The sequence below is a fragment of the Sinocyclocheilus rhinocerous genome, unplaced genomic scaffold (genome assembly GCF_001515625.1).
Source record: "Sinocyclocheilus rhinocerous isolate Xijiao unplaced genomic scaffold, SAMN03320098_v1.1 scaffold974, whole genome shotgun sequence".
NCBI lineage: Eukaryota > Metazoa > Chordata > Actinopteri > Cypriniformes > Cyprinidae > Sinocyclocheilus > Sinocyclocheilus rhinocerous.
Genome location: NW_015627262.1, coordinates 744070 through 756430, shown reverse-complemented (window position 1 = coordinate 756430; position 12361 = coordinate 744070). Strand labels below are relative to the sequence as shown.

General features: G+C 36.8%; 1 protein-coding gene across 1 annotated transcript in view; it reads left to right on the top strand.

Moving 5' to 3' along the window:
- LOC107726653 (conserved oligomeric Golgi complex subunit 6) overlaps positions 1-10138 on the top strand; it is a 61514-nt gene extending 51376 nt beyond the window's left edge. The window contains exons 17-19 of the mRNA XM_016536319.1: positions 3535-3588; positions 3984-4063; positions 8622-10138. Of these exons, the coding sequence (XP_016391805.1) occupies positions 3535-3588; positions 3984-4063; positions 8622-8769 (282 nt within the window). The 3' untranslated portion in view covers positions 8770-10138. The remainder of the gene's footprint in view (positions 1-3534; positions 3589-3983; positions 4064-8621) is intronic.
- The last annotated feature ends 2223 nt before the right edge of the window (positions 10139-12361 follow it).

Genomic DNA, 12361 nt, shown 5'->3' with positions numbered 1-12361 from the left:
GACTTTAGTGAATCAGACATTTATTTTAGTGAATCAGAAACAGTGAGACCAGTGTAGTCAGATTCTCAAATGATTGATTCTTCTTCTAATGAACTGGTACTGAGCCTGTTCTCTTTAATGAATCACTTAGAGCAGCTACTAAATTGCTAGTTACTACTTTCATCATTGCTTCTAATGTTACTGTTTTTACTGTTTTATGTTGTTCCTACGACTTTTGAAACATAATCTTTTTTTATGAGTGTCCGACCAGCTTTTTCAGCTTTTTCTTTCAAGTTCAGTTGAGTAATTTTTCAGGTGAACCAGTGAACTTTGTGACCCTTTTGGACATGTAGCGGCACTTTAAGCAAGGTGTTAAATTATAGAAGACCGGCGAGAAAGCAGAAGCATTGAAAGTAAGCATGAGTTTGTGTGTGGGTCTTGGCAGAGCAGCGCAGTCTGGGCATTTCCACGCCTGTCCTCATCACACACCCCCGTAAAAGGCTGGCATGTGACTAAGCGTCTTTGGACACCTGCTGTCCACAGCACAGGGCACAACTGTCTCGCCTACTGCATCAATGTCTTCTCTGTCCACTCATGCTGTTAATTACGGCCTGTCTTTATATGGCTCATGCTGCCCACAACAGACATGATTCATGAATCTGGGCTTAAAAAGAGAACTTTGTGTCTCATGTTGATGGCATCATTTTAAAAAAACGTTATGACCCTCCAGATTGTGTATGCAAGAAATGGACCAGTAGACACTACATGAAGATCCTGCTGATGTTTGATCTTTTGTCCTCTGTTCATTAAAGTGTTGCAGTGGCATGTTAGGCACAATGTGAAGTACCTAGAATCATATTACTTTTATAATAAAACACTAAGCCATGAGAGGTGTGTTACAGTGATTCAAAGTTTCTAAAACTTCCTTAATTGTGGTAAAAAAAAAATAATAATAATAAGTGTGATGCATGTCCCATCATGTTTTATTGTCATTATTAAGTGGTGTAAAAAGCAATATGGTAAAAGTAAAAATAAAAAGTAATTATTTTATATTTATATTCTATATTTAAATTATATTACAAAAGTAAATAAGCTATTTAAATGTTATGGCTGTTAACTAATAAATGGCCAAGATTATATTTAATATATGTTCTTTACTATTTTGTCTAAATAAAGCCCTAAAAAAAACAAATTGTTTTTAATGCTACAAGTATATTTAGGCATTACAACATTACAGTGTAAAATGGATATTCATTTTGAGATTTGCTAAAGATTACATTTAACAGCATCTTAGATGATGGAAAGGGTAATCTTAAAAAAAAAAATGAAATGGAAATGACCATGTACAATTAAATAGCCAACACTAACTGGTATATATCCAATTTTGGCTGATAAATAAAAAAAAATCTCTAATATCGTTCCATAACATGGCCCAGTATTTTGAACGTTCCTAGACCGAAGACAAAAATGAATAATGAGTAGTATAATAGTATAAATATATCGAACAGTTCAAACTAAGCAACTTCAAACCAAACTTTCTGTTGGTCAACACCGCCAATTTGCATGAAAAACTTCAACCTGACACAAACCCTGCATAGGGAAATGCCCTTACAGTGCCTTGCGAAAGTATTCATGCCCCTTCATTTTTTTCACGTTTTCTTATATTGCTGCCTTATGCTAAACTGCTTTAAATTAATCTATACTCCATACAACATAATGGTAGAGCAAAAAACAGGTTTTTAACATCTTCGCAAATTTATTAAAAATAAAAAAACTTAAATTATTCCATTGCGTAAGTATTCATACCCTTATCTGGGACAGTTAAAATTTAGCTCAGGAGCATTCATATTGCTTGTAGATGTCACTACACTTAGAGTGAAGTTAACCTATGGCAAATTCAATTGAATAGGTATGATCTGGAAAGGCACACACATCTTAATAAAAGGTCTAACAGCTGATAATGCATATGAGAGCAAATGGAGAAGGGCTTTGGTTAGTGTGGTGACCAAGAACCTGATGGTCACTCTAGTTGAGCTCCATGATCTGGAAATAGGAGAAAACTACAGAAAGACAAACACCACTGCAACACTCCATCGATTTGGGCTTTATGGCGGTGTGGCAAGACTCAATCCTCTCTTCAGTGTAGACACATGAAAACACACTTAGCATTTGCAAAAAAGCAACTAAAGGACCCTCAGACTGCGAGAAATAATATTCTCTGGTCTGATGAACCTCAATTCCAAACATCATGTTTGAAGGAAACCAGATCTGCTCATCATCTGCAGAGTACCATCCCAAAAGTAAAGTGTGCTGGTAGCAGCCTCATGCTGTGGGGCTGTTTTTCAGCGGCAGGAACTGAGGGACTCGTCAGAATAGAAGGAAAGCTCAGCACAGCAAAATATAGAGATAGCCTTAATGAAAACCCAGTCCAGAGCATTCAGAACCTCAGACTGGGCAGAAGGTTCACCTTCCAACAGGACAATGACCCTAAGCACACAGCAAGAGTGGCTTATAGACAACTCTGTGAATGTCCTTGAGTGGCCCAGACAGAGCCTGAGCTTGAACCCAATCAAATATTTCTGGAGAAACCTGAAAATGTGCATCTGCCCCCATCCAACCTGACAAAGCTTGAGAGGTGAAGAGGTGAGGTGAAGAATGGCAGTTAATTGCCAAATGCTGATGAGCAAAGCTTGTCGCATCAAACAAAAAACAAAAAAGGACTTGAGGCTTTAAAGGTGCTTCAGCAAAATATATAGGTAAGGGTATGAATACTTATGCAATGTACTTATTTCAATTTTTTTATTTTTACTTAATTTACGAAGTTGTGACAATTCTGTTTTTGCTTTGTCAATATGGTGTATGGAGTGTAGATTGATGTGGGGGGAAAAAAAAGGAAATTTAAGCAGTTTAAGATAAGGCAGCAACATAACAAAACGTGAAAAAAATGAAGGGGTATGAATACTTTCGCAAGGCACTGTACATTAAATTCCAGATTGCGCTGATTTCTAATGAAATGATGAAATGATGCGAAATTTCACTGAGCAATAATAAATGTGATGGCGTGGTTTGTAGCGACTGATATAATTCATATAAAACAGTATAAGTATGTGCAAGAATGTGAGCATAAACATTTCTTGGTATGCAAGCTAGAGTTAATATTAGCTGCATTTCAAAATGTCTCAACTCAATTTATAGTGCAACACAAGGATATGCTGTATCCTCAGTGTTAACTGTTGCACACTGTACAATAGATGGTCAAGTGGACATTTGGGAAACGTTCTGTACTTCTCTTAGCCTTTTTTGTTGTTCTTTTTCTCTCCTATTAATCTTTGAGATATATATATATTTTTTTTTTGTCTCTTCAACAGTGTCACATAGCAGCTATGAATTTGGTTAAAATGTGAAATCTCACACTTCATGTGTTTTCAAGCTGTTGCACCTATTCCTTCTCTTCTTTGTTTGTTATGTCTGTGCCGCAGGCTGTCTCAGTTCACAGAGCTGAAGGAAAGTAGTTGTGCATTTTTCACTCATGGTTTGCTGTGTTCTCCCTCTTAGGGTCCCTTGGCCAACCTCCCTGGAATGGACTGCACATCCTTAAAAACAGCCATGGTGAGACCTGTTTCTTTATTAAGTTTTACTCGAATATGAATACTTTTCCTTCAGGAGGTCAGATAAATTCATGTTTTCAGATGTATTTTGTGATGTTTAATCTGGTCTGAACTGAAAACGTGTTTTCCTTGCACAACCTGCGAAACAAATTACCTAGTGTTTTTTTTTTTTTCCAGCTAACTGATTTTGGTCCATTTGTGGTTTCAGAATTTTTTTACCACCATTCTAGGTGAAATCACATTTCACATGAATTTTTAGATGAAATCACAATCGTCTTTTGTTAATAATTTTAAATCAACAAAACAAATGCCTTCTGAATAGTACTTATAGTTTTATCAAGTCTTTTCTTCGCATTCTTGTTTTGTCTAGCAGTGTGTTATCTGTTTTACTCACAGGTCCAGTTTGACCGTTATTTGGCCTCTCCTGATACACTTGTGATGCCACAACTCAACTTCCTGCTCAGTGCTGCTATCAAGTATGAGTCAGCTTGCTTTTACCACACACATTTTGTCTATAATACATGAATAATTCTCACAAAGGACGTGAAGCATTTTGTTTCAAAATATTACAATTACACACTTTTCCCCTTTTATAAACAATGAGTTCAGGAGCCTTTAAAATGAAAAGTTCACCAAAAAAATGTAACTTCCATGATCATTTAATCATTATTGTGTCAATCCAAACCCATATGACTTTTCTTTCTTCTGCGGAAAACCAAAGTAGTTGTTGAACAGAATCTCTAAGCTGCTCTCTTCCATACAATGAGAATAAAGTAGGATTGGGGCTATTACGCTATAAAATTAACAAAAATTAAAATAAAATAAGTGCAGCATGTTTAATTCTAAGTGTGAAAAGGTATAAAATGTATGAAAACTAATCGTTACACTTTACAATAATATTTCAACATACACAGCAGTTCAAAAGTTTGGGGTCAATAAGATTGTTTTTAAGAAATTAATTATTTTATTTAGTATTAAAGTGAAACAGTGACAGAAAAGACACTTATAATGTTGTAAAATATTTGTCAGATAAATGCTGTTATTTTGAACACACTGTTTTTAACATTGTTTTCAGAATATTTCTTGACTACCAAATCACCATATTAGAATAATTTCTGAAGGGTCATGTGACACTGAAGACTGGAGTAATGGCTACTGAAAATTCAGCTTTGCAATAACAGGAATAAATGAGATGTATTAAAACCGAAAACAGCTAAATTGTAATAATATTTCCCATTATTGCTGTTTTTACTGTATTTCTGATTAAATAAGAGACTTATTTCAGAAACATTGAAAAATCTTTACCAACCCCAAACTTTTGAATGGTAATGTAAATTAACAATGAAAATAGTATATTTAATGGTATTTCACACTTAGATTTTAAGTTCACCTTAAGTGCAAAAGGGAATTTTAAGCGCAAAAAGAAAAAAATACTTTTTTTTTTTTTACATATTACATGTATTCCCTTAAAAATCAGCAAAAATGTTTAAACAGAAAATGTGTATTATTAATTGACCAGTTCAGTCTGTTGCTAGTGTGGAATATCACCCCTTTAAACATTGTATTTTTTTTTTTGTAAAAGTACACCACATTTTCACTCCTCGTATACAATTTAACTCACCATTTCAGTTCTTGTTTCAATTTTTGTCAAACACATTTGTTTACTTGCTACCATTTAGCACAATTTCTTACTACTCAGTCACATCCAACCTAAACAAATAATGGTTTTGACCCATAAAATCGATCCGGCCGCCATTGCATTAACAAATGCGTTTGTCATGGTTCTTGTTTCCCCCTCTTCCTTGCAGTTGGTGCTTTTAGCATCAGCCCATCAGTGTGATGTTGCTATTTGAGCGGTAGAGAGGCGCATACACTGAGTCACATTGTTACTGGGAAATGTAACAGGCTTGAGGAGCACTCACTGTACCTCAGGTTAATGTTCTCTATTAATGGAGATGGACACAGGCTTGGCACAACTAATTAGCTCCTGGTCCATTTCTCTCTCTCTTTCTAGCTATCTCTCCTACACATAAACATGCCGCACGTGACTGAACTCTGCATGGCATACAAAGACAAGCTAAATAGAGATAGATCCATTTGCACACACATCTTTTTTTTCTTTACACTTCATGTTGAAGGGATCAACCAAATATTAAATTTCTGCCATTATTTAATCAGCCTTGTGTCTTTGAAAAATTTTATGAAGTAGTTTTTACTGAACATTTTGATATCCACCCAGGTTTTCCTGTCTGATTCATATAGGAATTGTTCTTTTGGGTCAGATGTGAGTTGTTTTTTGTCCAATTCACAAAACTGTTCTGAATGATTTGTTCATGAATTTGAACTTGATCCAGTTCCTCACTGATTAACAGCTCCCTGGAATCAAAGATTATCAGTGAATAACAACTTAAATCTATTTCTTACATAAACCCAAATGGCTTCTGAAGAAACATAGCAATATGCTGTAGAGTGATAGATGAAATAATTTGATGATACTTTTATGGTGTTTTTGCATCCTTTATGAAGCTTGCAGTCCCTTTCATTGTTATCACATGGAAGAAAGCAGCATTTTGTGTTTCACAGAATGAAAAAAAGTATATGCGTTTAGTACAACATGAGAGTGAGTAAATTACATAATTTTTATTTTTGAGTGAACTTAAGGCCAAGCCTTAATTTGATATGAGGCCTACAGTCATGGCCAAAAGTTTTGGCAGTGACATAAATTTTGTTTTGCAAAGTTTGCAGCTTCAAAAAGGGCAGCAAAGAAGTCACTTCTCTCCAAGAAAAACGTCAAGGACAGACTGAAATTCTGCAGGAAGTACAAAGATTGGACATTAGAAGACTGGTGCAAAGTTATTTACTCTGATGAAGCTCCCTTCTGACTGTTTGGGACATCTGGAAAATCGATTGTTCGAAGAAGAAAAGGTGAACGCTACTGTGGTATCAAAACGTCCTGCAAGAGCGACTTCTTCCAATGATCCATGAGCAATTTGGTGATGATGCGTGCATTTTCCAGCATGATGGAGCACCATGTCACAAAGCAAGAGTGATAAAGAAGTGGCTCAAAGAAAATTTGGATCCGTGCAGGCAACTCCCCGGATCTCAATCCCATAGAGAACCTGTGGTCAGTCCTCAAAAGGCTAGGATAAGCAGAAATCCACAAATTGTGATCAACTCCGAGAACTAATAAGGCAAGAATGGATCGCCATCAGTCAGGATTTGGCCCAGAAGCTAATATCCAGCATGCCAGAGTGAATTGCAGAGGTTATGAAGAACAAGGGTCTTCATCAAGAACTTCAAGGAGAGAGGTTCGACTGCAGTGAAGAAGTCTTCAGGGCGTCCCAGAGTGTCCAGCAAGCGCCAGGACGTCTCCTCCTGAGGAGTCAGCTACGGAATCGGGTTACCACCAGTGCAGAGGTTGCTCAGGAATGGCAGCAGGTTGGTGTGAGAGCATCTGCACGCACAGTGAGGCCAAGACTTTTGGACAACGGCCTGGTGTCAAGAAGGGCAGCAAATAAGCCACTTCTCTCCAAGAAAAAAAACGTCAAGGACTGACTGAAATTCTGCAGGAAGTACAAGGATTGGACAGCAGAAGACTGGTGCAAAGTTATTCTTCTGATGAAGCTCCCTTCCGACTGTTTGGGACATCTGGAAAATCGATTGTTCGGAGAAGAAAAGGTGAACGCTACCATGAGTCCTGTGTTGTGCCAACATTGAAGCATCCTGAGACCATCCATGTGTGGGGTTGCTTTTCAACCAAGGGAGTGGGCTCTCTCATAATTCTGCCCAAAAACACTGCCATGAATAAAGAATGGTATCAAAACGTCCTGCAAGAGCGACTTCTTCCAACGATCCATGAGCAATTTGGTGATGATCCGTGCATTTTCCAGCATGATGGAGCACCATGTCACAAAGCAAGAGTGATAAAGAAGTGGCTCAAAGAAAATTTGGATCCGTGCAGGCAACTCCCCGGATCTCAATCCCATAGAGAACCTGTGGTCAGTCCTCAAAAGGCTAGGATAAGCAGAAATCCACAAATTGTGATCAACTCCGAGAACTAATAAGGCAAGAATGGATCGCCATCAGTCAGGATTTGGCCCAGAAGCTAATATCCAGCATGCCAGAGCGAATTGCAGAGGTTATGAAGAAAAAGGGTCAACACTGTAAATATTGACTTGTTATATTTGTTTTGCCAATAAAAGCCTTTAAAACTTATGACATGCTTATCATTGTTTTTCAGTATACCATAGAAACATGTGGAAAAATAATCTACAAATACTGAAGCAGCAAACTTTGCAAAACACAAAATGTCACTGCCAAAACTTTTGGCCATGACTGTATTTATGTATGAGATAAAGGTTCACATGCATGTAAATTGCTTATTTACCCTTAAGACTGCAGTATATAAATATGTGTAGCTGTACTGGCAGAAGTGCATCTGTAGAGGGCAGTGTTACAGTAGTCTTTAACTGAACCCAGATCAGTGTTTTGTGTGGCTCTACTGTCTTTGCTCACCCAGCCAGCAATATTCAGACCAGTTTATGTAGTTTTCAATTAGGCTGATTCATGTGTGATGTGTTTCCAAGAACCCAGATCAACAGAAGTACCCTCAAAAACCAAAACAGTACCAAGTTATGGCTACCGAAGTGTTCCTGGAGTCATTTATCTATGAAGTTGTTTTGATTTGCTTGGTTTGTTCAGTCACAAAATGTAAAATGTAGTTGTCAGGTTAACCTTGACTGGTTTATTTACCAATCATGTAATCATGCAATAGTTTTCAATGGCTCCTCATTTTATTGTTTGGGAAACACTTTACCTTGTAGTGTCTGTCTAACATGATATATGAAAGTGTAGTCAGTTACAATAAATTCATGGTGTTTGTCCATTTTATTTAATTACACTGATGTCAACATTGTGACGAGCACTGTAACGTAAACTATAACTATTGTTTAATGTAATGAGTTAACTCAAATTGAATGTGTAAATTTAACAAAGTATTCAAAATAAGTCTCTCTTTCTCTCTCTCTCTCACAGGGATCAGATCTTCAAACAGTCCACAGAGCTGGTGTGTCATGCGTATGGAGAGGTGTACAAAGGTGTCACCAACCCTACAAACGGCTATAAAGAAGCAGATTTAGTCCTGCACAGATCCCCACAGCAGGTACAAACCCTGCTGTCCTGAAATGTGCCTCACACACCCTGTGACAAGCAAGGATGTGACATCCAACACACTCAGTGTTCTGGGACTGACACTGGATTCTGGCCGCAAGACCATGTTCAAATACTTGTCTGGTAATGGGGAGGGGTTTATCACTGTTAATTGTTAATTATGTGAAACAAAGACACTCAGTGACAGTGAGTATAGAGAAACATATCTGTCTAGATTTCTCAATTGTTGCTATGTGGACACTGTTGTTTACCAGAGGAGAGGAGAGGACAGCTCACACTGAGAAAAAAACCCATTTATTTTTCCTCCCCATGTGAAGGGAGATCTCCACTAGCAGGCCCAGGGAAGCAAACTATAGACAATTTCATTGCCACACATAATATTCACATACACTCAAATATACATACAGTCATTACATTACATACACAGGGGCTTTTTCTTTCATGGCCACAGAGGCCTGATGTGACTCAACGCCAGTCTGTAAGCAGAAACAGTTCTGTCTTTCTTCTCTTTAAATCACAAACTGCATTCAAATACACTTAAAAGTTCACAGGCTTGTGTGTCTTTCAGTTTTTTCCCACTCAGCCTCTTTTGAAAGAGATAGTTAAATGAAATTTTGTGGCCACCCAGTGGAGAAGTCAACCAATGGGGAGAAAGTCGAAGGCATTCTCTCAGACAATGGTGCTTTCATGTCAGCGGCCCAATGGGCAGTCACGTCATCATTTAATTGCCGACAAAACGCCTGCCAGTGCTCATTCGTCAACTAAATTTAGCAAAACACTGAAAAACAGTAGAGAAAAAAGGCAGTATTACTCTTGGACTATTAATAGAAGTTTGTACCAGTTCTCAAATGGAAGCAGACAGAATAGTAATGCCTAGCAGAAGTGCAGGGTGACAGATAAAAACCATTAGGATGCGAGGAGACTACAGTGAACTCAGTGTGTGAGAGGTGCTGGGGGCTACATGGCCTCTCATCTGGTGGAATATTTTGAGTGTGTCACATGGCCGCATTAAAGGGACTCTCCCTGCGGTGCCCGTAGCCAAGACGCCCCTCACATGCCTCGCATTCAGCTCGAGGCTTTCAGCTAGCGAAAAGCAAAGTCAAGTGAAGTACAAGTGTGACTCTGTGGTGTGGTGTACTGTGAAATGGGTTATGAATATAGATGACTATTTTTAACCCAGATCACATCTGTGGGAGGCACGGAAACCCATTTTGGATATCACACAGCATCTAAACTGGCAACACACCATCTGAACTGGAAACATTTTGTGTGTAGACAGCGCAGGGTCAATCTAGGTAGGTTTCAAAAGCATTTGATTTTTCAAACCCTCAAGTGCAGTTGAGTAATAGGTACATTAAACCCTGAAAGGACTGACTTGTGAAATAATAGTCAGAATTTTTTTTTTTTTTTTTGTTACAATTTATTGAACATTTGATTTGATGTAGTATGATATAGTGAGAATATGGAGTTCATAGTTAAGGAGGAAGAAGAAACACCTCAATATTATTAATATTTAGAGGCCCAAACTAACCAAAATTATGCAATTTGGTGCAGGTGATGATATTTATATGGCCAAAATGTAAGATGATATTCTGATAGCTTGTAATGCAAATCAATAAATCTTTATAATCAGTGAATTACAATATTGCGTTACTCCCTAAAAAAGTAACTAATTATGTTGCTTAGTTACTTTTTATGGAAAATAATGCACTGCGTTACTTTTGCACTGTTTTTGCATTGCCTTTTCTCATCTGGGCTGGGGTTGCTTGTTTGTTTGTTTTTTTAAGTTATATTTTTGGCAAATGTCAAAGCCCTTTCACTCCAAAAATGAAATAATTTGATGTTTATCTAAAGTCATTTTTGCTTATTAGTATGGTTGAATTGGATTATCGAATGTCAGCAGCAAAGACATTTGGTTAATAAAATGGGATTGAATACCTAAAGTATATCTGTGTTATTTAACCTATTTAATTATTGCAGGTTTGCGTCATATTCTAAGTTAGCATTTCACTGTTTTTATTCATTTTGAGGAATACAAAATCTGTTCCAGCAAGTGAGATAAGGAAACGCACGTTTACATTTAGTCTAGAACTACAGTAAGCATCATGTTTGCACAGTGCACAAACGCCTCTGCATTTACTCCCAGTTTCTCCCAACATGAGGACAGGAGAGCTGCCAGTCAATAAATGGGAAAACAAAGCAACTTGCGATACTTATTCAAAAAAGTAAGTCAGATATTTTCTTGTAAATAAAAAAGTAATCCATTACTTTACTGGTTTACTTTGCTGAAACAAGTAATCTGATTACGTAACTGACATTACTTGTAATGCGTCACACCCAACACTGTTTATAACAATATAGCAGACTATTTAAAATGCATATAAATATCAGTTGTCACTCTGTATCTCCCAATAGTATGTCTTAGTAAGATGATATTAAAATGCTAAGTTTTATGATCAAAGTCTTTGTAGTTTTTATTGTGTGGGGAAAAACATATAATGCAATGCAGTACAGTGATGATTCAGAGGTGTACAATTAAACATTCCGCAAAAGCCTGATGTATCACACTCTCATTGATACTCAAAAAAAAAGGATGCATGGATAATCAAGTAGACCTAAGTTGCTTCAATCCAGTAATGTTCATATCAAATATGATACAGTAGGCTTTATAGGGTTAAGTTCAAGTTAAATTAAGTTAGTTGATTTAAGTCATTTTATGTACGAGTTGTATTTTTAAGTTGTTTAATAAATTAAGTTAATAAATGATTGTCCGGATAAAACACACACAATTGCGCATCGTTGTAAAAAGAGATATCCAAAATTCCTTCTCTAAAAATCTTTAAATCAAAATTTTCAACAAAATGAAACAAGAATTTTGATCCTGGTTCAGATTCTGTTCTGAAAATGTGCGCAAATTCATGCTGATTTAATTAGATAATGCCTTGTTTGCATATTTAAACATAATATTTCAGAACACTAATACAAAACAATTGTCCTAATGCACTGTGATTAATCAACTGTGGAAGTATGGTAATATCTATTACAATTATTTTTATTTTATTTTATTTTAAATCCACATTTGTACATTAAGTGAATGTGGCTTAAGTGTGCAAATTGGGTCACTGTACAACACTAGTTTGGGCTTTAAGAAACTATATGCAGTTAAGTTTATTTTAAGTTTCTCTCTGCAGGCCGCACTGTACTGCCAGAACTCTTACATGCTCTTAAATGTTACGCTATGAGACGTTATCTAAGCGGGGTTAATATTGAGGTGTTGGACTCTGTAAGGTGATGACATCATGGCTGTGGATAGACCACTGGATTCACATCTAGACATAACCCACTCCAACCTGTCCATACCCACAATCAACACTGACTAACATAGTCCAGCAAACGAAAGTTGATGAGGTGCTTTTTATAAGCAGACAGGTTTTGTTGCTCAAAATAAGTTATAATTGTAAGGGTATTATCTAAGGGCTTTCTTAATGTTAGTTGTTTGTTGCAACAGGCTGCGAGTCCCCACAGAGTTTTTTTTTTTTTTTGTATATAGAGCAGTGTTATATTTTAGTATCATTGGTTATATATACTGTATATATATATATATA